At 45.0% G+C, this 27322-nt stretch overlaps 1 protein-coding gene across 1 annotated transcript in view; it reads right to left on the bottom strand.

The window, feature by feature from the left end:
* Window positions 1-578: 578 nt before the first annotated feature.
* Window positions 579-27322, bottom strand: part of LOC129148148 (P2X purinoceptor 7-like) — a 41574-nt gene continuing 14830 nt past the window's right edge. Inside the window, exons 3-13 of the mRNA XM_054712843.1 lie at window positions 26576-26644; window positions 21730-21802; window positions 20183-20279; window positions 15827-15907; window positions 15071-15200; window positions 12495-12628; window positions 7647-7737; window positions 5631-5696; window positions 5394-5543; window positions 2973-3074; window positions 579-1238 (exon numbers count right to left, since the gene is read on the bottom strand). Of these exons, the coding sequence (XP_054568818.1) occupies window positions 579-1238; window positions 2973-3074; window positions 5394-5543; window positions 5631-5696; window positions 7647-7737; window positions 12495-12628; window positions 15071-15200; window positions 15827-15907; window positions 20183-20279; window positions 21730-21802; window positions 26576-26644 (1653 nt within the window). The remainder of the gene's footprint in view (window positions 1239-2972; window positions 3075-5393; window positions 5544-5630; window positions 5697-7646; window positions 7738-12494; window positions 12629-15070; window positions 15201-15826; window positions 15908-20182; window positions 20280-21729; window positions 21803-26575; window positions 26645-27322) is intronic.

The raw sequence follows: 27322 nt of genomic DNA, 5'->3' as shown, positions 1-27322 counted from the left end.
CCTAGTGATGGGCTTGTATGATTTGAAAGCTGGGACTGGTCGGTCATCTCTCCTCTCTACATGGTTGCTAGGGCTTCATTACAGTAGGGATAGTCAGACTTTTACCTGAGGGCTGGCTTCCTGCACAGCAAGTGTCGAGGGACAGGGAGTGGAAGTTGTCAGCCTCTTAAGACCAAGACTTTGAAACTGACCCAGCATCACTTCCACTATTGGATAAGCAATCAGAGCTGCACAGACACAAGGGGAAGAAACCTAACCTTCAGGTACTGAGAGACAAAGGCCAAGGAATTTGTAGCCACTTTGATCCTTCATATTCTCCAATCAGGACTCAAGACCCAAAGAGTTTATTCATAGTTGGACATTATCCTAGTCTGACCTCATAATGAGTTGCTCTGTATTCATATAGCTCTCTGTGCATTAACAAGAAAGCTTGTATACACTGACTCAATTTTTCCTCCCAATATCTCTGTAAGAGAGTAGGTTGAATCATAAGGCAACTGAGGTACAAAGGTTAAAGGCCTTAGATCACACAGATTCCCAGGGGCAGAATTGAGACGGACGTGTGAATCTCTCGACTCTCAGTCCATGTTGAAGGATTCTGGCTGGTTTGTTTGTTTACCCAGGTCTCTCTGCTCTCTGACACATGCAGAGTGGCAGCAGGGGAAATATGACCCCAGATCTTGGCTGCTGAAGCACGGGATGCAAGCAGAAGTAATGTGCCTATGACTGCTCTGTTCCATCAGTGAAGGACTCTTGAAGCCACTGTACTGGCCTTCACTCTTGGGAAACTCTTTCCGGATTCTCCAGCGGCAACAGCTGGGCAGGATGGCAAAGTCAGCCAGGTCCTTGGAGCCGAAGCGCCAGATGGCATAGCACCTGTAGGCGCAGTGCCGCAGCTGGTTGTTGGTGGCATCCGCATCCAGCTCCAGCAAGGGCTCCTGGTAGAGCAGGAGGAACTGCAGGGCACGTCTGGACAGGATGAGCCTCCTGAATGGCTCTGAGGTCGTGATGCAGGCACCTGGCTTATTCCGACAGCACAGCTCCTCCAGGCATTGGTGACTCTCGGGGAGTTGGGATGGGAGGCAATTTCCGCACTGGCACCAGCTCGGGCTGCTGCTGGATCTGGGTGTTGCCTCCTTACTAAGCAGCTGGATCTCCTCTGGTTGCCCAGGAATGGGGGGTGGGTCTTGGAGAGACAGGGGTAGCCTGGACAAGTCCGTGAAGTCCATTAAGGGTCTCTGGAAAAGTCAAGTTTCCAAACCTATCAGCAATGACAACCCCTACAGTTCTAGGTTCTTTAACTTTATTATTAACTCACAAAATCACATTTAATATTACATCAATTCCGTGTGTTAAACGTATGTGTCAGGACTGTGATAGTCTTTTATGAGCACGGCCTCATTTAAGCCTTCGAAGAATCCCATGAGTTATGTGTCCTTATATCCATTGCACAGATTTAGAAAGTGAAGTTCAGAATAGCCAGGCCCCGGTGCAGATATCACCTCTCCAAAAGAGCTGACCACCCAATCTAGGTAATGCCCCTCCCAGCTCATTCTCTTATTGCACCATGAGATTCTCCATCCTTCCTAGTACTTATTGCCATCTGAAAGCGTCTTTTTAATCATCACCTTGATGATTCTTCTGCATGAAAGCGGGGTCCCTGTCTGTTTTGTTTATTGTCATATCCCCAATGCCTAGGCCAGTACCCAGCACACAGTAGTCAGTAAGTATTTGTTGACTGAGCTCCTCTCCTTTCCTACCAGGCTCCCTCACTGGCAAATCACTTTGTCGTGCTCTAAGAGAAATTGTCATAATTGCCATCATTTATAAATGTCTACTCTTTGTGACATATACCTTCATTCACCAGACAAAGAAAGTCTGAGTCAAATACCTTAAAAGTGAATAAGTTCTCGTATATGAATGTTCACAGCAGCACACTCTGGTTGCAGACATTTTAGCCTCCAGAAATTTAAGACAGGCCATTTCTGTTGTTTTTTAAGCTACTTAGTTTGTGGTAATTTATTACAGCAGTCATAGAAAACTAATACATTAGTGAAGATGTCCAACAGCCTGAACTGCCGAGGAGAGTGTGAATTAGAACACCCACTTAGAGAAGTGTTTGGTAGTAACTCCTAAAGCTGAATGTCTGCCCTATGTTTAGGTGCCATATGTTTACCATGGCAGCATCATTGGCATGAACCCCAAAGAGAAACTACTCAAATTTATCCATCAGCAAGAGAAAGAGTAAATAAACTGGATGTTTATAAAACAGAAATTACGAAACCGGTTTGGCTCAATGGATAGAGCGTCGGTCTGCGGACTGAAAGGTCCCAGGTTCGATTCCAGTCAAGGGCATGTACATTGGCTGCAGGCGCATCCCTGTTAGGGGGTGTGCAGGAGGCAGCTGGTCGATGATTCTCTCTCATCGATGTTTCTAGCTCTCTATCCCTCTCCCTTCCTCTCTGTAAAAAATCAATAAAATATATTTAAAAAAACACACACAAAAAAACAGAAATTATACAACAATGAGAATGAACTATTGCTATATGCAACGTCATGGGTGACTCTCATAAAAATAATGTTGAGTAAAAGAAGCCAGGTGCTCAATAGAATATATGTTATAGGATTCAAATTTTATAAAATTCTGGAAGAGGTAACCACTTGAAACTAATATAATATTGAATGACAACTGTAATTGAAAAGTAAAAACAATATTTTTTAATTCTAGAAGAGGTAAAACTAACCGTTGGAATAAGACGATGGCTTTGGGGGTGGGTAGTGATAGGGTAGAGACATCAACGGGACTTCTGCGAGTGATATTCACTTTTTTCAGCTGGGTGCTGGTTGCATGTATTTACTTTGTTAAAATTCATCAAGTATGATCTGTACAAATTTCTAGATGTGTTTATATTTAATAGTAAGTTTTCTTAAAAAAAAGAGAGAGAGAGAGAAGACTAAATGTTTTAACTTACTGGGATTTCTTTGCCTTTGACACCTTGCAGACTTCTCCCAAGTAGCTGCTTGTCCACCATCCTAATGTGGAATTCATCCACAAAGGACACATATTTTAATGTCTAGGGAAAGAAGGTTAAAAATTTTACTTCTTTTTTTGGTATAGAATAATTAAGAACTGCAAACCTGGACATATCTAAAGCAAATATTTTTCCCATTTAGCAAATGGCAAACTCTTAAACAAGTTAACCAAAACCTCTTGCTAACCAAGAATGAATGATTTCTGAGTCTAAAGGTGAATCCAAACTGGAACCCCATACACCTTAATTTGTGGACTTAGAGTGTCCACAACTTACTGCCTAATGTTTATAGGCCCCCAAGCACGATGTAAAATTTCTTTGCTATGTTTCCTCAATTTAGGCTACTCTAGATTGACTATCTTCAGAAAATTATACTGTTGCAATTTAAATTATTTATATTTCCATTAAGTTTCATTCTCTCTTGGGCCATTAGTGATTATATCTATATCCTATATAATAAAAGCTTAATATGCAAATTGACCGAACTGCAGAAAAATCAGTTGCTATGCCATGCACTGACCACCAGGTGTCAGACGCTCAATGCAGGAGCTGCCCCTGGCTTACAGGCCCCAGGCTAGCCAAGGCGGTGCGAGTGGGGGCCCCCCCACCTGATTACCCCGTCTGTCGCCCCATAAAGGGAGGTGACTGGTGGTGAGGGGTGGGACTGGCGAGTGGGCAGCGCTAGGCTGGCCAAGGCAGGTGCCAGGCGGGCCCCCCCCATCGCCTCAACAGTTGCCCACAAATCAGCCCTGATTGCCGGCCAGGCCTAGGGACGCTACCCATGCACAAATTTTATGCATCGGACCTCTAGTATATTTATAAAATTGATTTCAGAGAGGAAGGGAGAAGGAGAGAGAGATAGAAACATCAATGATGAAAGAGAATCATCGATCGGCTGCCTCCTACATGCCCCACACTGGGGATCGAGCCTGCAACCCAGGCATGTGCCCTGACCAGGAGTCGAACCATCACCTCCTGGTTCATAGGTCGATGCTCAACCACTGAGCCATGCAGGCTGGGCAATAGTGATTACTTTTAGTTGCAGTGAAGATTTTTTATTTCAAATTGTATATGCATATACAATGGACAGTGAATTGAGCATTCAGCAGCCGGAATAGGACTGGGGTGTCCTTGGATGAGGGAAAGACAAAGAAACCCTCTGATGTTTTAAATTTCCAGAGATTTCTTATTGGTTGGGAGGAAATAATACAAACAAAGTGTAGAGGACCTGCTGAGTAAAGTCCAAATTAAACAACCAAAACAATACAGATGAGCTAAAGTTCCCTTTCACTAGTCCCCCATCCCAGGCTTCCTTCCAGAAGGAATTGTTATCCCTTTTTGTATCTCCAATGCCTTTTTGTATTTTTATATATAATCCCCCCACATATAGAGGTGTGTGTGTATAATACATGTAGAACTATATAAAATAAACAAAATATATAGAATATATGTGTGCATATCTGTACATGTTTAAAATACATAGACTAGTTTATGTATGTAGTTTTTTGACCTATATCATACCATATGTATTGTTCTGTAGTTTGCTTTTTACCTCTCAACAAAATGTCTTGGATATTTGAAAGTACCTAAAACATAGTGGTTGTGAACATGGGTTCTGGAATTAGCCTGCCTAAGTTGCAGGCTAATTTCAGCTCTACCACCTACTAATATATGTGTGGGCAAATTATGTAACCCTCCTGTGCCTCAATTTCCTCATCTGTAGAATGGGATAATAGTGTCATCTATCTATGAGGTTGTTGTGCAGACTCAGTGAGTTAATATATATAAAGCACATTGAAGTGCTATATAAGTGTGGCTGTTATTTTTATCTATCTCATTCTTTTAAACGGGCGCCTGGCATTCCTTGCCATGGATTTAACCTAGTTTCATGCACTGTTCACAGATTGTACATTTGGATAGAAGCTCTTTCTTCAGTGACTTGTGCTGCAGCGGACACCTTACACTATACTCCCTGGGTGCTCATGTAAATGTGTTTAGGGCAAGTGTGGAGAAGTGGAAATGCCAGGCTGTGCAGTATGTCCCATTTAAATGTTGTTATACACTGCCAGATTGTTCCCCGAAGTCATTACACGATTGTTTTTGGCTGTACCCATTTAATAAGTCTGATAAAATGGACAAGTCCCAGAATGTAAAATTTATTCTCCCTCTGTCTTGCCTCTCTTTGTTTCTATCCTTCCCTAAAATGAAAGGCTTCATCTGAGAAATGATGGAGTGGGGTGGCGTCCAGAGGCTTGTCCACCCTAGGATCACACCTGTGGATCTGGCCTTAGTTTTGCACATTTCTCAGTGAGCTAACGGACACCCCAGCGTTTTGGCGTCTGTAGACACAGTGAGACTTACCGACTTTGGCTCCACAACGGACTCGCACTTCTTCTTGTAGTAATACTCATTGACGGCGCAGCATTCATAGCACTTGGAAGAGGGATAAACATGGGATTGACACCATGTACTCGAGTAAGTGTTGATGAGAAGGTCAATGATCAGAGTGGCCTGGGAAGAACCCCGACAAATGCCGTGTTAGTGTAACTTCTTTTTGCCAAAGCATTTTCATGAAGCATGGGAAAGAGAAAGCCTTACCAAACCAAAGTAGGAGAGGGTTGAGCCGATGTACACCATCATTTTGATAAAGTCAAATTTTCCTCCCTGCAAGCAGAGCGGGAAAGGTTACGTGGCTGAAATTCAGTGCAGTGCTCTTTTCTCTAACATGTCAGTGTTCGTTCCAGCAGAGGGGGGTGGGGGGTGTCTGCCTCTGTGATTCTGAAAAATGCATCCAAGGTGTTCACGGCGACAGGGACTCAGAGACTGAGAACAGGACTCTCATTCATCCTGTTTCTGTCTTCCAAGATGTGCTTGAAAACATGAATGTTTTAAACAAAGAAGCGCTGGAACCCACACACTGAGAGGAGAACCACTGAAGGTTGTGTTTTCCTACAAGGCGAGGGTTTCAGAAAAGCTTTACCTCAAAGAGGTTTGAATTTGCTTTGGAATCAAAGGGAAGGAATGTCCGCACAAGGTCCTCCCTTAGGTGTCCTGGTGGTTCTTATTTTCCATGGCCTTCTCCTCTCTCAGCTACATCTGATTGATTCTCGTGCTTCTTAGCACCATGCTGCATAAACAGTATGCTGTCGGACAAAGTATTGTGGGCATCTGTTGAGTTTTACATGCCCAGCATCCCTACCTTTCTTCTTATGGAGACAGCACCCCAGTTTTCCTGTGGAGAACTATCTCTGTCCATTCTCGGTGTAGAGGAGGGACAATTCCATGATGTGCTTGCTGTCTGACCTGTGAGCTGGACACTGGCTAGAACAGATTGCTTACCCCAGACCTCCTCCCTTAGAGACTGACCACAGTGTACGTTCATTCTGCCGTAAATCAGCACCCCTCCGTGCCTCCTGCTACCTGCTGGTTCCTGGAACGGGCTGGCATCTTGACCTCATCAAGCATGTAAAGTAATTTCCCTGGTAGCTGGCAGCATTCATGTATTAGTACCAGTGACTGTTCCTTTTTGCCCTCTATAGTTAAGTGGCTATGAGGGCCATTTTATTTTGCAGCTGCTCAAGATGGTCTTTATATGTAAGTTTCCCTTAATAAACTCTTTTACCAGGCAAGAGTGGACTGCCCATTACTCTACCTCCCAGGGCCTTTCCCTGGTCTGTGTACTAACACTTGCTCCATGTAGCCTTGGGGAAGGGGCTGGCTCAGAACTGGTCCAATACCAGCCATTGAGAATATGCCGTAACCCTAGTCACAGTGATTAGTTGAGGTGGCTAAACTGGTGAGGTATAAGGAGCTGCTTGACAGCACCACACAGAGGTGACAGCAAGGTGTGATGCTAAAACAGAGGGGGAGAGATGTAAGCGATGGAGGGAGGCAGATTCTTGATGATGATGTTTGAGCATCTAGATCCAGCCATGCCTGAAGCCTGTAATGGCTGCTGGACCTTTATTTTATGTGAACTAAAAGAAAACACACACACACACACACACACACACACACACACACACACACACACACAAGCCCTAACCAGTTTGGCTCAGTGGATAGAGTGTTGGCCTGTGGACTGAGGGGTTCCAGGTTCAATTCCAGTCAAGGGCATGTACCTTGGTTTTGGGCACATCCCTAGTATGAGGTGTGCGGGAGGCAGCTGATTGATGTTTCTCTCTCATTAATGTTTCTAACTCTCTATCCTTCTCCTTTCCTCTCTGTAAAAAATCAATAAAATATAACCCCCCCCCAAAAAAAAATTTTTTTAAAGAAGCCTTTTTTTCTAAGCCAATTTAATTTGTTGGATTCTATACTAACTACTGTACTTTGCAGAGGGATTTCTTTCTCCTCTTTTTTTTAAGCATCCAAAAACTTTTAAAGTTACATCTTATATATCTTATATATTTTTCTCCCTATCTCCCTCTTGTACTCAACACTGCTCGTGGAAAGGAGCCCAAAGACATTTCTTCCCCCTCTCTTATCCCACATGTGAGATGCACTGTGCCAGCTAATAACTACCATCAAAACATTCATCTCTTGGGGCACTGCAGCGATCATTAGAACATGGTTATTGGAATACAAGTGCCAGTGGCTGGGGCAGATACTTACGTTGCCAAAAACCAGGATGTCAAAACGGATCCCAAAGACTTTTATCAGAGTTCGTTTTTCAACATTGTTTTCCTTATAGTACTTGGCGTATCTGTAGGAGGAAAAGGATCCCACTTATAAAGATCTATCTGAAAGTGCTGGTATTTTATGAAAAGAAAAACCAAAACAATAGCTGGTCTAGTCTTCCCTATCCATCTTCTAGCTTCGTGGTGGCTGGCAAAGGGAACACAATCCAAACCCACGAATCACTCTCTCTGACCACCTGGAACTGAAGCGCCACTTCCCCACGTCACCTCCTCTGCTTCCACTACCCCTGGTATCACAGAGTGGTGAAAAGTCTGCTAATTTTGTTTAAGATGAAAAGGAACAACTTTTAACCAACAACATAGGATAAGCAAAAAGCAGAGATATTAAAACAAAAACACACAAACCTTAAAGCTATCTGATTATTCCTTAAGAGGGAAAAATAGGTTTTCTAGAACAAAGTGTTGGAGGTGAATCTTAGATACTGACCACTGGGTTGGGGACAGGTACCTCAGCAATCTGTTCTAACCCTCTTGTCTGAGATTCTGTAGGTGTCTATTTGGCAGCGTTATCACAGGGCCAAACTAACAGCTGAAGTTGTTTACATCTCCCCTGCAGTCCAGCTTTTACAAGTGCATGAAAACCATGTTGGAAACTCTCCAACCAATCCTGACTTCATATCCCCCACCACCTTTTTTGACCTAATTCTCACACATTCAGCCAGTATTTTTGCTGCCTTCCATCACCCAGGGCCAAGTACCAGACAACCAGAGACCACCCCTGGACCCTAGAGCCCACAATACTCAGACTAGTCAATTCTAAGCCGTTCCCCAGCCCTGCCTTGCCTTTCCTACCACAAACACAATAAAGGTCCTGGGCAGTGCTTTCCCCTCCCTGTTCCCTCCTGACCAAACCTGGTGCTCCCCCCTGTGGCCGTGTGTGGCATAGCATGCCCCCTCCTGTTTGGAAATGTAATCAAATTCTTTCAATGGCATTCACCTCTCCTTGTCATCACGTCTTGTAAATTAAGACCCAGGCGCAAATCACAGTCACCCCAAATATGCATCCATCACCAGTGCCACAGTCAGGAAAAGGGGTGTGTTTTATTTTTCATGAACAATTAGGGAAGCGTAAACCCCAGGCCTCAAGAAACTTTTCAATCTGTCCCTCCCCCTGTCTGCCTTTCAGTGGTTGTTTTAGGTAACAGTATATGTTTCCTTTCTGAGTTATTCATTCACAATCTATTTACAGGTGTGGGGAGAAAAGACAACAGAAGACAGGTGCGCTGCCAGAATACAGTATAGAACATCTGAAACTGTGGGGTTTGGTTTTTTTTAAACCCTCAAAATCTGACATTGAAATCGGTTAGGTCAGTGGTCGGCAAACCGTGGCTCTTTGGCCCCTTGAGTTTTTAGCAAAGGCCAGCTTAGGAGTACCCTAATTAAGTTAACAACAATGTACCTACCTATATAGTTTAAGTTTTAAAAATTTGGCTCTCAAAAGAAATTTCAATCGTTGTACTGTTGATATTTGGCTCTGTTCACTAATGAGCTTGCCGACCCCTGGGTTAGGTGTTTTTAGGCACTTTAATGTGTTTCCAGCCAGAGGGGTCTCAATATCTCTACATCTGGTTCTCATTCCGTGGCGGTTTTCTTCTCCTGCTCTATCGAGTGGCTTGTGTTCTAGTACACAAAGCAAGCATGCATCACCACTCTGTGCCCTGCAGTTGCATTGTCCCTCTGTGTAAGTTGGTTTGACTGGGAAGGTTAACATCCTACAATATAAATACTTGAATTTCTGCTTTTAAGGTCTTGAGAGAATGATTCTCAAACTGAGGGTAAGAATCACGTGGGAAGTGTGTTCAAAGGCAAATTCCTGGTCCTCATGCCCAAAGGATGGTTTCAGGAATCTCTGCTTTCAGAAGAGTACCAGGAGGTTCTGGTGCACATTCTGGGAAATAGTAGGCCCTGGCCAAAGATGTCTTTTTAAAAATATACTTTTAGTGACTTTAGAGAGAAAGGAAGGGAGAAGAATAAAGAGAGATAAAAACATAAATGAGAGAGAAACATCAATTGGCTGCCTCCTACAGGCTCCCTACTGGCAATTGAACTGGTGACCTCTTGGTTCATGGGTTGACCCACACTGGCCAGGCACAAGAATGTTTTTTGCACACTGTAATGGGTTGAACAGTCCCCCAGAAAGATACATCCAAGTACCTAACCCCTGTACCTCTGAAGTGGAGTCTGCAGATGTAATTAAGGACCTCAAGATTAGATCAGCCTGGATTTGGGGTGGCCCTAGGTCCAGTGACGAGAGAAAGGAGAGGGAGAGTTGAAACAAACACAGAGGAGAAGGCCAATACCACGGAGGCAGGTATTGCAGTGATGCAGCCATAGGTCAAGGAATGCCTAGAGCCAGCAGAAGCTGGAAGAGGCAGGGAAGGACCCTCCCCTGGGGACTTCTGAGTGAGTTTGTCTCTCCTAACACCTTGATTTGGGGCTTCTGGCCTCCAGAACTGGAAGAGAATACATTTCCATTGTTAAAGCCCCCACGTTTGTTGTCATGTGTTACAGCAGGCACAGGAAACTAAAACACACACACACCCATTCTCAACGAGAGAAGTGTATCCGGCGTTCTGTGTGGGTCTGCCCTAGCTACACGTCCTGAACATCAGCTCACCTAGGACTTTTACCATGGACATCTTTTGGTAAAAGACAAAAATTCTGAAATGTGGTCAACCTCTTCACATTCCTGTGTTTTAGAAAGTTACATGTTTTTTCATCTACCTCCTATACCACTAACCTGGAATTGCCTTCTCTTTTGTGTGGCTGTTTGAAAAGAACTTATCCATTACCCATCAGATCTGGACAATTATTTCTGGCCAGAGATTTCTTCTGGTGCTCATTCCAGACAACAAATGCTCTAACACTGTGTTATAAAATAATATCAATATTATAACAGTCTCAGTTCTTCAGAAAGCTCAGATCTCTCCAGGAGCTAATGTTCTTAGGCTTAGCTCAGTGACTTGAAGGACATTTGCTAACATCTGGTCGGTACATTGCCCTGCATGCTTCTGCCGATTGCTAAGGAAACAACCTGTGAGGGCAGTGGGGGGACCACGGAGCCCATCCTCTCTTCTTGCTAATGGCTACAAGCCTATTCAGTAGAGCAGCAGGGATGACCAAAACGTTACCTAAGCATGGAACCGGTTTCAGAGCCCTGGATGAAACTCAGTTGGAATTGCCGGTCTTTTTACAATTTTTGCCATTCTGGTAGGTGTATAGTTGTAGCTCATTGTGGTTTGAATTTGCATTTCTCTGATGTTTAATGATGTTGGCTTGTTGGAGGTTCTTATTTACTTATATTTTTGTCTTATATTTATATATTATACTTATAATAATTCTTATATTCATATCCTATTAGAATATAAGCTTATGAAAGTAACTTTGTCTTTTTTGTTTGCAAATATATGTCCATTAGAGCAACCTATATTTTTCTTCAACATATATTTAATTAATAAAAAATATGAGAAATACCAATATCAATTTTCTATTTAATTTTTTAAAAAATATATTTTTATTGATTTTTAGAGAGAGAGGAAGGGAGAGGGAGAAGGAAGAGAGAGATAGAAATGATGAGAGAGTATCATCTATCAGCTGTCCCCTGCATGCCCCCCACTTGGCACCGAGTCCACAATATGGGCATGTGCCCTGACCAAGAATGGAACCAGCAACCTCTTGGTTCATGGGTCGATACTCAATCATTGTGCCACACCAGCTGGGCCCAGCATCAATTTTCTACCAGCTTCATAGGCAAATTGTATAACCATTATTCTAGGGATATACTTGGACACTTTTTCTGAAAAGGGCACAGCATAAGTCTACTTTGTTCCTGGAACTGGGCACAAAATGACGATCCATAACCACAGTCCCAGACACCTGCCTGGCTCCCACAAGCAATGATAAGTCTTGGAGACTGTGTTGTAAACCTCACACTGAAGGGCCACCATTAGTGCTGGGACAGAGTTGTAGGAACAGGCTGAGAAAGTTATCCAGACACAGGAGGAAACGTGGACACCATGTCAGGATGGCGCAGGATTACCACTGGGCAAAAGTCAGGAGCAGAGGAGTGAACTGTCAAAGCAAGAACAGATCAGCACCTGCCACTGAAAAGTCCAAATGAACCAGGATTCTAGTGGGTTCACAGAGTTGACATCCAGAAGCCAGAAGCATACATGAACCTGCAAAGAACCTTCGAGGTAAGACAGTATGGCAGTGAGGAAGCAATGTGGCTCAGAGTATCAGGAGTCCTTAAGATGTTCTTAGAGTTTGGTGTGGCTCAGTGGTTGAGCATCGACCCATGAACCAAGAGGTCCCTGGTTTGATTCCTGGACAGGACACATGCCCGGGTTATGCGCTCAATCCCCACTGAGGGCATGCAAGAGGCAGACAATCAATGATTCTCTCTCATCATTAATGTTTCTATCTCTCTCTTTTCCATTCCTTGGTAAAAAAAAAAAAAATAATAATTAAAAAATCAAGAAAAACATTAAAAAAATATGTTCTTAGAAGGACTTCACGATGGAGCATGAGCTAGTATCAGAAGCCCACCACCCTCACCCCAAACACAAAAAAAAGCAAGATAAAGTCATTTTAAAGTCATATAAGTATATTGCTGAGCTCAAAACAAAGAATGGCATTTTCTAGGTGCTAAAGATAAGTTGGGACTGAATCCATGAGATCTGTAGAGGTACCAGGACCAGATCTGTTTCTGGCAGGCCTCTGGGGAGCCAATGGGAGCCAGTCTGACCTCAAGCACTATTACCTGAAGTGGAAGCCAGGATACAAGGAATCACTGGATATCTTGTCAAGGCGCCGGAAACTATATTTTGGACGGCAGTGGTGGAACCAACTGTCCAGGTTGCAGTCCCATTCGATCTCAATGCCCATGACTCCCCCCTGAGGAAGACAACAAGAAGCTATCTCTAAGTCCTGCTGGGTGTGCGGTGCAGCCACCAGACATCTCCCTGCATAGCGATGATCACTGAAGGAAAGGACTTACATGCTTCTTAAGCCGCCCCAACCTCAATTCAAGGTGATCTTTTTCTCCTCTGAACATCCAAGGCAGTGGTTCTTAGCCTTCCTAATGCCGCGACCCTTTAATACAGTTCCTCATGTTGTGGTGACCCTCAACCATAAAATTATTTTTGTTGCTACTTCATAACTATAATTTTGCTACTGTTATGAATCATAATGTAAATATCTGATATGCAGAATGTCTTAGGTGACCCTGTGAAAAGGACGTTCGACCCCCAAAGGGGGGGTTGAGAACCGCTGATCTAAGGAATCTCTTGTACTTCTTCTTTTCTACAAACATATTTTGAGCACTGACTATCATATTTCATTGAATCTTACTTCACTGAATCTTAGACACTATTGCCTTTAAGACATAGTCCTATATAATAAAGAGGTAATATGCAAATTGACCATCACTCCAACACACAAGATGGCCACCCCCATGTGGTCAAAGATGTCCGCCCCCATGTGGACACAAGATAGCTGGCTGGGAGGGCAGTTGTGGGTGATCAGGCCAGCAGGGGAGGGCAATTGGGGGCAACCAGGCCTGCAGGGGAGGGCAATTGGGAGGGACCAGACCTGCAGGGGAGGGCAGTTGGGGGGGACCAGGCCTGCAGGGGAGGGCAGTTGGGGTGACCAGGCCTGCAGGGGAGGGCAGTTGGGGGTGACCAGGCTGGCAGGAGAGAGCAGTTAGGCACAACCAGGTCATTAGGGGAGGACAGTTAGGGGCAACCAGGCCTGCAGGGGAGGGCAGTTGGGAGAGACAAGGCCTGCAGGGGAGAGCAGTTGGGGTGACCAGGCCTTCAGGGGAGGGCAGTGGGGGTGACTGGGCCAGCAGGGGAGGGCAGTTGGGAGCGACCAGGCCTGCAGGGGAGGGCAGTTGGGGGTGACCAGGCTGGCAGGAGAGAGCATTTAGGCACAACCAGGTCGTCAGGGGAGGGCAGTTAGGGGGTGACCAGGCTAGCAGGGGAGGGCAGTTGGGGGCAACCAGGCCAGCAGGGGAGGGCAGTTAGGGGCAATCAGGCTGGCAGGGGAGCAGTTAGGCATCAATCAGGTTGGCAAGGGAGTGGTTAGGGCATGATCAGGCTGGCAGGCAGAGGTGGTTAGGGGCAATCAGATAGGCAGGCAGGTGAGCAGTTGGGAGCCAGCAGTCCTGGATTGTGAGAGGGATGTCCGATTGTCCGTGTAGGCCAGTGGGATCCAGATTGGAGAGCGTGCAGGCTAGGCTGAGGAACACCATTCCCCCCCATGCACAAATTTCATGCACCAGGCCTCTAGTTTTTTTATGTTCCTCTAAGAAGAAAATGCTGTCAATTAAAACGTGAGACTCCATCAATTGAAAGAACTTCCTGATTTAGAACTATTAAAATGTGAAAAAAAATGTCTTTGAATCATGAAATGTGGCATTTCGAGACAGTATGCTAGAAGCTAGGGATACAGCGATGTGGAATTGGCAGCCTCTGACTTGGAGAAAGGAGGAATAATACAGAATAATCACAATTGTTATTTATTGCCAGGCACTAAACCAAGCACTCTACATATTATAGTGACTAATGCTTTTGTCACTCATCATCCAAAGAGCCAGGAAGTGCAAGGAATGTAGCTCTGGAGGTGGAAAGGCGAGGAAATGGATTCTCCCCTGGAGCCTTTGGTGGGAGCCTCACCCTGTTGCTAACCTGATTTTTCCCAGTAAAACTGACTTTGGACTTCTGATCTCCAGAGTGTAAAAGAATGTGTGTTGCCCAGCCTGGTGGCTCAGTTGGTTAGAGTGTTGTCCCAATACACCAAAATTTGAGTAGACATTTCTACAAAGAAGGTACACAAATGCTCAATAAGGATATGAAAGGTGTTAAATATCTCTAGTCACTAGGGAAATGCAAATCAAAATCACAATGAGATACTTCACCCCACTGGCATAGCTATAATCAAAACAGACAATTAAAAAGATGGCAAGGGCACATACAAGAATCTACCAGTGAATACGTATATAAGTGGAGCAGCAAATCAATCTCTCTCTCTCTATCTCTCTCTCTCTCTCTCTCTCCCCCCCCGCCAGTAAATAAATAAATAAATAAGTAAGTAAAAAATTTTAACCCACCAAGTTGTGGTCACTTATTATAGCAGCCTCAGGAAATTAATGTACCAAGTAACTCATGCCTAGGATTGTTGTGAAAGTACTTGGCATCATGGATGGATTTACTAAATGCTCAATAAAGGGAACCATATTACTAAGACCCAGTGGCTCAGCTCCTTGGCCATTTGACATCTTCCATTCCCCTGACACAACTTCCCCCACAAACCTCATGGTACGAAGGCACCACCAACCTTAATTGCCACTTCTGAAAAGTCATCTCCTGTTTCTCGGAAGATATCTCCTAGTCGGAAAATAGGACACTGTGGATTCTGAGTCTTGTGAAAGGTGCAAGGGATGTTTAAGTCTGGCAAGATGTTTCTCCTGCACATAATGAAAAGCAAACAAACACCTCCATTGAAAGCTTGCATAGGAATGAGCCAGTGTGGTGACTGGGCTCCATGAGGGCCCCCAGTGGTCCCCACCTCTGTGTAGTCCCCTTTATTTATACCCCTTTGTAGTCCCCTCCCACATAGTAGCAGGATTGGTTTGTGACCAGTAGCATATGGCAGAAGTGATGGTGAGTCACTTCCAAGGTTAGGTTATAAAAGACTTCGACTTCCATCTTGGTTACTGTCTTGCTTGCTTGCCCTCTGTCTCTCTTGGATCATTTGCTCTGGGGGAAGCCAGCGGCTGTGTCCTAAGAACTCTCAGGCAGTGCCAGGGAGAGGCCCACATGCTGAGGAACTGAGCCCTCCTGCCAACAGCCACATGAGTGAGCTTGGATTCTCCAGTCCCAGTCAAGCCTGGAGTGACTCTAGCCTCATTGATAAATCAGCTGCAACCTGAGAGGCCCCAAGCCAGAACCACCCAGGCAAGTCTTTCCCAGATTCCCGGTCCACAGAAACTGTGTAAGGTAATAGATGTTTGTTGTTTTAAGCTTCTAAGTCTTTGGGTAATTTGTTACACAGAAGTAGACAACAATATGGCCAGACACTCTGGGCACTTACGTGGAGTAATTGTTAACGGGGAAGTCGATATTATTCTTGATGAACACAGTGAAGTTTTCAGCACTGTTCAAGAGCGCAGGCCTGAGTGAGAGATATGTCACAATGGAGATCAATGACTACAGGGACAGAGGGAGGCAGCGGGTCAGAGGGACCAGCGGCTTCCAGTCTCTTGCTTGGGTCATTGCAGTGAGTGAAGAGAAAATACAATCTAGTTGGCAAAACGTTCTAAAAGTCTCCTGCATCTCCAGTAAGAATTTCTTCCTTCTTGTTGGGAGAAGAGACCCCATGGCAGTTCTCACAGTCTAATATAATTATATATTTAGGTATATGCCGTGGTGTGATGATAAAGCAACCCACTCTTCAGGAAAAAACAACAACAAAAAGCTCTGATGTGTAGCACTTATTGATTATTGTGGTATAATACTCCCACCATATCTGATTTCAGGCTACCAATGGGACATCATTGAACTTGGAGTTGGGAAGGGATGCACATAATTGGCTCAGAGGCGGTACAAGCCAACTCCATCATACCCCTCTGTTATCTTTCCCAAAAGGCTGGTGTTCCTGGAACGCTGGGACCATAATTTTCTTATCTTGACTTCCCCAGCCTTCAGCACAGCACCACACACGTAGTTGATTCTGTCAGTCATTCTCCTAGAGACCTTGTGTAGTATGGAATTCTGCATGAGTTAGAGGAGCCCAAATTCTAGACTGCAGGAAGGTCTACACACCATCCTTCCATCTATTTATTTGACAAATAATTATTGGATTGTGCATGAGACTGGGTGTTGGGGATGTAGTGATGAACAAGAGAGTTAAGGTTTTTGTACTTATGCAGTTAACAGTCTGTTAAAGATGGAGGGAACTGGCTGTGGATTAAAAAGGTGCAGCTGGGCCCTAGTGGGTATGGCTCAGTGGATAGAGTGTCAGCCTGCAGACCAAAGGGTCCCGAGTTCGATTTCGGTCAAGGGCATCATACCTTGGTTGCAGGCTCCTCCCCTGCCCAGGCCCTGGTCAGGGTGTGTGTGGGAGGCAACCAATCAATGTGTTTCTCTCACATCGATATTTCTCTCTGTCTTTCCCTCTCTCTTCCACTCTCTCTAAAAATCAATGGAAAAATATCCTCTGGTGAGGATTAAAAATAAAATTAAGTATGGGGTGGAGAGAATTGGAAGAGGGCACCAAGAACGATCTGCCTTTTATTCCAGGATTTGCAGAGCCCAACTCTGGCTTTATTTGCGACAGTCTAATTTTTGCCTGTTCAGCACCCATTCCCCCTCTGTCAGTAGCATTATTGACAGAGGGGGAATTCAATTCTCTGTGTTATTGACAGAGGGGGAATTCAATTCTCTCCTTTTGGGGAAGCCACGTCTCTTCCACTCTCAGCTCAGAGGGCTGGGTGGGGATGAGTCCGTGTCCTGCTCATCCCTACAGCTCCTGGAGTGTGCAAGTGACCCAGAGCTGCCAGACAGTGTAATCCAATCTCCTTGGCCACAGTGATAGGTTCAGATTGTCATGTGACCTGGGCCAATGAGAACATTCCAGGGCTTTTGTAGGAACTAATTGGGGGAGGAGTCGGGGAGGGAGTAATTTTCTTTTGAACTGTTAGCAGTAAGGACAGTAAAAACCTGGAGTTCCTCTACACCACAGCGTGAAGAGAGCTAAAATGGAAGAAAGAATAACTTCAGGGGAGGAAGAGAGAGAATCTTAACGACATCATTTGAAGCCTGTAACAAGTTTTACTTGAAGCCATACTTCTGGACTTCTCATTGTCAGGAGTCAAAAACACAAGCCAAAAAGTAACACTCTTTTTCTGAAGCCAGTTTAAATTGTGTATCTGTCACTTGCACAAAAGGAAATCTTATTTATGACAAATGCCTGTTATGTGCTGGACCATTTGCCTTTAGAACATTCTAGATCCCATGCTTCCTAGGCAACACTCTAATTAGAATCAGAGGACTATAAGATCCTGAAACTTTAAGGATCAAAGCCCTTTATTCCTCTCTCATGATACTTAAATTTTCTACCTTGAATTACAACTTTGCACACATATTGATCTCTTCTATTAGATTGCAAGAGCCTTATCTGGATCATTTTGTATTTTACATAAAATTTAGCACAGCCTCACCCGGCCAGTGTGGCTCAGTGCTTGAGCGTCGACCTATGAACCGAGAAGTCATGGTTTGATTTCCAGATTGTGGGCTCAATCCCCAGTGTGGGGTGTGCAGGAGGCAGCTGATCAATGATTCTCATCATGGATATTTCTATCTCTCCCTTTCTCTTTCTTCTCTGAAATCAATAAAAATATATTTGGAAAAAAATTTAACACAGCCTCTTGTATATAATTACACAATGAATAAATATCTAACACCTACTACATGGTCATAGATGTGTTTAAAGAATGAATGATTACATGAATAATTTTCGTAATTCTAGAACCTATGCTCATATGACATATGAGGAAACAAGTTCAGGAACTTGCTTGCCTAAGGTCATGTAGAATTGCAGCAGCAGCTTGGAGATGCACAGTACCAGTATTTATCTGGTGAATGAGTTGGTGGCAGAGCCAGGACTGAAAACCATGGACAACCAAGAGGCCCCTTGCCTTGAACCGGGATGACCTGGGTGTAGGCTAATGTCCCTGAGCAATTCCTTCTTTGACAGTGAATCTTCCTTGACCTAGAAATGAACCTGAGTGGTGCCATTAACTGATTGAGGGTAAGACAGGCTGACACTGCCTAGTGCTTCCTACTCTAATATTGGGAACCTTTTCCTGGACCTTCTAAAAAGTTAGTTTGGGGAACTCTTTTCCCCACAGGTTCTGATGGTGTGATCATGAGTCACATTTGTCTAATGCTGTGCTGTCCAGGATAATCCAATATCCCCTAGGCAAGTGTGACTAATTACATGTAAATTAAATTAAAATCAGTGGCTAAGTTGTAGTAGCCACATTTCAAGTGTTCAATAGCCACATGTGGCCACCATATCAGACAGCACAGAAAGAGAACATTTCCATCATTATGGAAAGTTCCATGGACACTGCTAGTATAGTACCACCAAACCTCTATGGGCAGATTGTGTGTGTGTGTGTGTGTGTGTGTGTTATTGAGCACTTACTATATGCCAGGCACTGGGCTCACTTTGCAATCATGATACAAGTATCTCACTTAATTCTCTCATTAGCCCACTGAGGTAGGTGCAGTTATTATCATCAACTTACAAAGAAGGAAATTAAAGTTCAGAGAGGTTAAGCAACTTGCCCAAGGTCACATAGCAAAGATGCGTTAGAGTCAGAATTTGAATCTAGGTCTCTCTGTTCTCTGCTGAAATGCATCAGTCCCTGTGGTTTCTGAGATTTAAATCGAGTTCTGCCTCTGGACTGACCTTGTATATTAAAGAGAAGTCACTGCCCAGCTAGTGTGGCTCAGTGGTTGAGCATCAATCCCATACACCAAGAGGTCACCGGTTCAATTATGGGTAAGGGAACATGCCTGGGTTGTAGGCTTGATCCCCAGTAGTAGGCATGCAGGAGGCAGCCAATCAGTGTGATGTTTCTTTCTCATGGATATTTCTAACTCTCCCTTTCCCTTCCTTTCTCTAAAAAAGAAAAAAAATCAATTAAAACTTTTTTTTTAAAAGAGAAGAGTCACTACAGGGACCACCAAATCTGTCACTGTGATCATTTTTTAAAATATATATACATTTTTATTGACCTCAGATAGGGAGGGAGAGGGAGAAAGGGAAACATCAATGATGAGAGAGAATCATTATTCAGCTGCCTCCAGCATGTCCCCTACTGTGGATCAAGCCTACAACTGGGGCATGTGCCCTGACCAGGAATTGAACCTTGACCTCCTGGTTCATAGATCGACCCTCAACCACTGAGCCACACCGACCAGGCTTTCACTGTGATTATTTAAGAAAACTTTCTGTCTCTGCCTCCCTTCCATTTCTTTTCCTTCCTTTCCCCTTCCTTCCTTTTTTTCTTTCTTCCCTCCCTGTCACTTCCCCATCCTTAATCCCTGAGTATGGACACTGACAAGTCAGAATGGACCCTGCTGTAGCACTGGAGTAGGGTCTGGAGGTGCCCTGGAACATGCTGGCACAGAAAGGAGGCAGGGGCACCCCAGGGTGTTCAGGGAAGTAGCTATTTACCAGTCAGTACAGAATTATTTCAATATTTTAAGTAGCCTGGCCCTCCCAGAGACCACCAGTGTGCCTGGCATGGAGTCCCCAAGCCAGTAGGACCCAGGATGTTGTGGGACTGCCCTGAGAAGAGAAGCTAGATCAGCGCCTGGCAAGGCCTCACCTACTCACTGCCAAGGGCCACGGGTCAGTCCCCACCCTGCAACTTACCGGGGGGGCTCTTCCGTTGCCTCGGTGGGACACCAGGCAGAGACTTCACAGGTATTGTACCTCTGATTATACTCTATACACTTTCCGGTCTGGATTCCTGCGGGGTCAAGGGGTCACAGAAGCAGACGTGTGAAAGAACCGTGGGAGGAAACTCTCAACCCAAGCAAGAGACCATGCTTTTCAGCTCAAGCACTTTCAGTTTCCATGAAACCCCGACTGAACCGCGAGCTTATTAATCTGACCAAGCAACACATCGAATGGTAGAGAGAACATAGGAAGACCATGGATGCTGTTGGCTTGTTTGGCTTCTTTGAAAGAAAGATGCCTGAGAGGGGAGCCTGACAGGGTGCATTGTCTCAACTGGGAAATGGACTCGAACTTGGCTTCTTATTTGGCATGTGAGTCCCTGGTGGAGTGTACAGCATGTGTCAGGGATGTGCAAAGTCGCAGAATAAACATGGCACATCTTGCCTTGGTCAGTGGTTCAGTGGTTAGAGCATCGGCCCGTGCACTGAAAGGTTGTGGTTTGATTCACAGTCAAGGGCAACTGATTGATGTGTCTCATATTGATGTTTCTTTTTCTTTCTCTCTCCCTCTGCCCCTCCCTGCCTCCCTTCCACTTCCTAAAAATCATTGGAAAAATATCCTCAGGTGACGATTCAAAACAACAAAAAAACAACCACGGCACAGCTTCCTGGAGCATCAGGATCAGTTAAAGATTCCCGAGGGCAGAGTTAAATAGCAAGTAATGTTAAAATGAGCTCTATACCAACTCAGACACATATGTATCATGGAATAAGAATGCAACATTCATAGGCCCTTAGTGTGTGTTTTATAACCACTGATACTTTTTCTTTTTATTCTTTTATGTGGTAACTTTATTGTCATGTGCCCTTTCAGTTAAAACAGGAAACATGGAGCCTGGCTGTCATAGCTCAGTGGTTGAGTATTGACCTATGAACCAGGAGGCCAGGGTTGGATTCCTGGTCAGGGCACATGCTTCGGTTGTGGGTTCAATCCCCAGTGTGGGGTGTGCATGAGGCAGCGGATCAATGATTTCTCTCATCATTGATGTTTCTATCTCTCTCTCTCTCTCTCTCTCTGAAATCAATTAAAAAATATATTAAAAACAACAAAACAGGAGAAGGAAATTCTGCAGGTTAATTCGTGTATGGTCTCCAGGTGTCATAGGGGTACAAGTTCAAGCTCCTCAACCTTTGTGGAAATTCAAGACAGAAAGCTTAGAATACTCAGATGATACTATAAGCCATTTGATTTTCCCATCAGGTAGAACCCTGAAGGTGCTAATTTTGCAAGTTTTTTTAGGAGCTCACTTCCTCCCTGGGGAATTAACATCACATTCACATCAGCAGCTGGTCCTCTGAGGGCACAGCCAAGGCACGGGGCAGACACAGACCCACCCATGGTCTGCTGAGGGTGGAAGCAGCTGAGAGCCAGAGTTAAAGATCTCAACTTTAGGACACTGCGAATGTCACCAGGATGCCAGACCATTCATCCCCATGGTCCCAAAAAGAGACAGAACATACCTTTGCTCAGCGGTTCCGACAATCTCTTTATACAATCCTGGTCAGAGGAACACTGTGTCCTGTTGGTAGGGTACTGCCAAGAGAAGGACAGGGTAGTGAGGAGTGAGTATCGCGTGCCCCTAAGATATGGAAAAGCAGCTGTCCTGTGTCCACACAAAAACTTGTACACAGATGGACACAGCAAGTCATAATAGCCAAAAAAGTGGAAACAACCCAAATATTCATCAACTACTGAGTGGACAGATAAAATGTGGTACATTTATACAGTGGAATATTATTCAACCATGAAAAGGAATTAAATGCTACTGGCTCATGCTACAACATTGGCAAACCTTGAAAACGGTGTAGTAGCCCTAGCTGGTTTGGCTCGGTGGATAGAGCATTGGCCTGCGGACTGAAGGGTCCCAGGTTCGATTCCGGTCAAGGGCATGTACCTTGGTTGCAAGCACAGCCCCAGTGAGGGGTGTGCAGGAGGCAGCTGATCAATGTTTCTCTCTCATTGATGTTTCTAACTCTCTATCCCTCTTCCTTCCTCGCTGTAAAAAATCAAAAATATATATATTTTTAATTTAACAAATCTTTATTGTTCATATTATTACAGTTGTTCCTCTTTCTTCCCCCCATAGCTCCCCTCCACCCGGTTCCCATCCCACCCTCTTCCCTTACCTCCCCCCCCCCACTGCCCTCATCCATAGGTGTACGATTTTTGTTCAGTCTCTTCCCGCACCCCCCACACCCCTTTCCCCCGAGAGTTGTCAGTCCACTCCCTTTCTATGTCCCTGATTCTTTTATATTCACCAGTTTATTCTGTACATCAGATTTTTAATTCACTTGATTTTTAGATTCACTTGTTGATAGATATGTATTTGTTGTTCATAATTTTTATCTTTACTTTTTTTTCTTCTTCCTCTTCTTAGAGAATACCTTTCAGCATTTCATATAATACTGGTTTGGTGTTGATGAACTCCTTTAGCTTTTTCTTATCTGTGAAACTCTTTAGCTGACCTTCAATTCTGAATGTCAGCTTGGCTGGGTAGAGTACCCTTGGTTGTAGGTTCTTGCTATTCATCACTTTGACTATTTCTTGCCACTCCCATCTGGCCAGCATAGTTTCTGTTGAGAAATCAGCTGACAATCGTATGGGTGCTCCCTTGTAGGTAATTAACTGATTTTCTCTTGCTGCTTTTAATATTCTCTCTTTGTCTTTTGCCCTTGGCATTTTAATTATGATGTGTCTTGGTGTGGTCCTCTTTGGATTCCTTTTGTTTGGGGTTCTGTGCACTTCTTGGACTTGTAAGTCTATTTCTTTCACCAGATGGGGGAAGTTTTCAGTCATTATTTCTTCAAATAGGCTTTCAGTATCTTGCTCTCTCTCTTCTTCTGGCACCCCCATAATTCTGATGTTGGTACGCTTGAAGTTGTCCCAGAGGCTTCTTACACTATCTTCAAATTTTTGGATTCTTTTTTCCTTTAGCTTTTCCAGTTGAGTGATTTTTGCTTCTTTGTATTTCAAATCTTTGACTTGATTCTTGCGTTCCTCTAGTTTGTTGTTGGGTGTCTGTATAATATTTTTTATTTCAGTCAGTGTATGTTTAATTTCTAGTTGGTCCTTTTCCATATCCTCAAGGGTCTCTCTCATATCCTCGAGGGTCTCATTAAATGTATCGGCCTTTTCTAGGAAATTCTTGAAAAACCTTATAACTGTGGTTTTGATCTCTATCTCCAGTCGTTTGTTTTTCTCCATTTCTTTGGTTTGTGATCTGTTTCTTTGTCTCAACATTTTTGCTGCTTCCCAAGTTGGTAGGGTAGCTTTGTGTGCTAGGAGTCCTATATGGGCCAGTGGCTCAGCCTTCCCAGTTACCTGAGGTGGACACTCTTGATGCACCCCTTTGTGGACTGTGTTTACAGCCTTGTTGTAGTTAAGTCTTGATTGATGTTGGTATCAGTGGGAGGAGTTGACCTCCAGGCCAATTGGCTGTGAGGATCAGCTGTGTCTACTCCGGGAGACAGCCTTATTCAACTAGACTTGCAAAATTGGAAAAGCATCTGTGCTCAGCTGGATGGGGCGGAGTCTCAGGGTGGAGTAGACAGCCTTGGCTTCCCGTCAGCCCCACCCTATGAGGTTCCTGGGTCTCAGTGTCCCTGGGTACTCACTACAAGCACCTCTGAGAGAAAGGCGCCCTCAAGTTTCGCCCGCTGCCAAACAGTCCAGTCTCTCCCCCAATGAATCTGGATTCCCAGATTCTTGCCCGGAACTGGGGTTCAGTGCAGTCCGGAGCTTTTGTCTCCTTCCCGCTAGGGCAATTCAGTGGCACGGTCAACAGTCCCTCCTCTGTGCACATTCACGTGCACGCCTCCAGAGCTCTGACTTTCACTGCTCCCCTGAGTTTCCGCCTTACAGACCAGATTCCCCCAGTATGAGCCTGGGTCCCCAGGGTCTTGCCCGGAAATGGGGTTCAGTGCAGTAGGAACTGGGGTTCAACACAGTCCGGAGCTTTTATCTCCTTCCTGCTAGAGAACGCCAGCCAGGCACTCAGCCACCCCGTCCTCTCCGGTCCATCCTCTCTGCACGTGCACGCCTGTGTCTCCATACCTCAGGCTTTTACAGCTCCTCTGATTTTCCTTGTGGTTTTCTCTTTCCTTCTAGTTGTAGAATTTCCAGTCAGCCAGCTTTCCTGTGGTTTTGGATGATGTCTGTTTTGTCTTTTAGTTGTATTTTTGAAATAGTTGTGCGAGACTGCAGTTTAGGTGTTTAACTATGCCGCCATCTTGGTTTCTCAATAAAATATATTTTTGTAAAAGAAAGAAAACGGTGTAGTAAGTGAAAGAAGTTAGACACAAAAGACCACAGATTGTAGGATTCATTTATGTAAAATATCCAGAATAGGCAAATCCATAGAGATCAGTGGTTGCCAGGGGCAGGGGAAGGGTGAATGGGGAGAGACTGCTAATGAGTATGAGGTTTCTTTTTATGGTGAGGAAAATGTTCTAAAATGGTGATAGTTGTACAATGTTTTGAATGTACTAAACCACTGAATTTGTACACTTTATTTATTTATTTATTTATTTTTAGCAGTGTTTTTTAAAAATATACATATTTCTATATTGACTACAGAGAAGAAGGGAGAGGGAGAGAGAGAGATAGAAACATCAATGATAGGAGAGAATCATTGATTGGCTGCCTCCTGCGCACCCCCTACTGGAGATCGAGCCCGCAACACGGGCATGTGCCCTTGGCAGGAATCGAACCTGGGACCCTTCAGTTCGCAGGCCGATGCTCTATCCACTGAGCCAAACCAGCTAGGGCTGTACACTTTAAAATGGCAGGCTTTTGCCTGGCCGGCATGGCTCAGTTGTGGAGCATCAATCTATGAACCTGGAGGTCATGGTTGGATTCCCAGTCAGGGCACATGCCTGGGTTATGGGCTCAATCCCCAGTGTGGGGCATGCAGGAAGCAGCCAATCAATTGATGGTCATTTCTCTCTCTCATTCCTGAACTCAATAAAAATATATTTAAAAATAAAATAAAGTGGTGGATTTAGTGGTATATGAATTATATCTCAATAAAAACTAAAAATAAATAAAAATCAAAAACATGGAAGTCAGGGCAGCCTGGGGTCACTGGCAGGGACAGCCCTCAGTGTGCAGAGCCAGAGGCCTGGTCCAAGCAGCTCTGTGGCTGCAGAACTGAATGAAGCAAATGGCATGAAGGCTCAGCAGCAAATGTGGAAATAAGGGGCGCCAGCCGGCCCTGTCACCTGGCCTGAGAAAATGAGGTCTCCGGACTGATAGCGGAGGACAGAAGAAGGAAAAGAGAAATGTGATGACTGGGCATCTGTATTCAACTTCCCATTTCCTCGGGAGCAGGTTCACTGGCCAGTCTTAGGGAGACCAGGAGGTGACACAGCCGCTAAGAAAATCGCCGCTGCTCATTATCTCCTGTGCAGTGCGTGGCTTTTATAGAGATTCAGCAGGACCTCTGCGCCATTGTCTAGCTGCATGACACTGGTCCAGTCACTGCACCTCTCTCAGCCTCAGTTTCCTCCTCTGTAAAAGGGGGGTGAACAGGTCTGCCTGAAGTGGTTGCTGTGAAGATGAGATGAGCATTATTGATACAGATCCACGGGAATGTTAGCCTGGTTCCAGGTTTAGGTGGACACGACAGCGAAGACCGTCATAGGAGAGAGCACATCTACCCCGAGCTCTCAGACACTCAGACCTTGTCACCTGCGTGGGCTGATGAGCAAGATCCACAGGCAAGGCTGGTCCTCCCACAGGCAGGAGGCCTGCTCGATAGCATCCCAGTGCTGTGCCCCTAGGTGCTGGGATGGTCCCTGGTAAAGCACAGGCATTACCTGAGTGGGCAATGGCAGGAGAACGCCTGAATTCTAAGCAGGACTCTGCCTCCAGGAAGCTGGGTGACCTAGAGGAGATCAACTAACCTCTCTGATTTGCGTCTGACCTGTAAAACGGGGCTGGGAATGCCATTACCCTCCTAAATTTGTGAGGCTCCACTGAAATGCGAAATGCCGCACAAATGCCAAAGGTCAATGTTGTCAGGAGCCATGAGGGAGGAAGCGACAGAGGAAGCTGGCCTCTCGCCTGCACAGGTGCCTCGTACCTGAGCTGGAGACAAGGGACAGGCCAAGATGGGGCGGCTCCAGAGAGAGAACTGCAGTGTCTTCTGACACTGCCCAGACCCACACTCAACAAAGGAGGCTCAGGAATGTTTGCGAGCTGGAAGACACATCAGATCTCAATTCCCACATTCTCCCACCCTTTCTCTTCCTGTGTCTCCTCCAGAACTCTTATCGCCAGTCTAACTGCTCTGGGTCCCTTCCTTACCTCTGGACACAACCCCTGCACTTGGTCCTTTGTCTCGAGAAAGTTTGTCATCACAAAGAAGGAGTTATCCTGCAGAGAAAAGGAGAAGTTCAATGCAAAGCCTTTGAGAACAGAACTGTTTAATCTTAATTATCCAGCTTGCTAAGTGCCTGCGGGCGACGAAACCTTCCACTCTGCTAACCTTCAGTCTGGAAATCAGGGGCCGGGAGCAAACTTGGGACTACATGGAGGGCTTAATATCAAAGCTGGATGAGCCGCCCTGCTGAGCCGAGAGAGACCAGAGGCACATGGAAACTGATTGAGGATTCCTTTTCCATCCCAGCTTCCCAGGAAAAACCCATTAAGTTGAAACTCAGGAGGCCCGGGGAGGCAGAACTGGGGTGTTTGTTGGTTTCATCAGAATGCTGTGCAGATTATCTAGGACTTTAATAAAAGGGCAATAGGGCACGCCACCACCTGGGAAATAACGGGAGAATTTAATGACCCACTGTCAGCAACAAACAGATAGCAGCTTAGGTTTTATGGTTTTGCAAAGCTGTCCAGCTCCCAGAGGCCCTTTAGTCTCTCCAGCCCCCCATCTGTTCGAGTCACCTTCGACTTCTCCATTTTGACAATTCTAATTTCATTTTCTTTTCTTGCAAATTTAGGCAGCCGAATGCCCCTTCTGTATGGTCCACACCCTTTCTTTCTTTGTCCTTTGTATCCTTCCTTGAACCCCCAAGAGTGTTTTCCTGGAGACATGTTGTT

This window comes from Eptesicus fuscus, chromosome 23, assembly GCF_027574615.1.
Source record: "Eptesicus fuscus isolate TK198812 chromosome 23, DD_ASM_mEF_20220401, whole genome shotgun sequence".
Lineage (NCBI taxonomy): Eukaryota > Metazoa > Chordata > Mammalia > Chiroptera > Vespertilionidae > Eptesicus > Eptesicus fuscus.
This window is presented reverse-complemented; position numbering and strand designations above follow the sequence as displayed.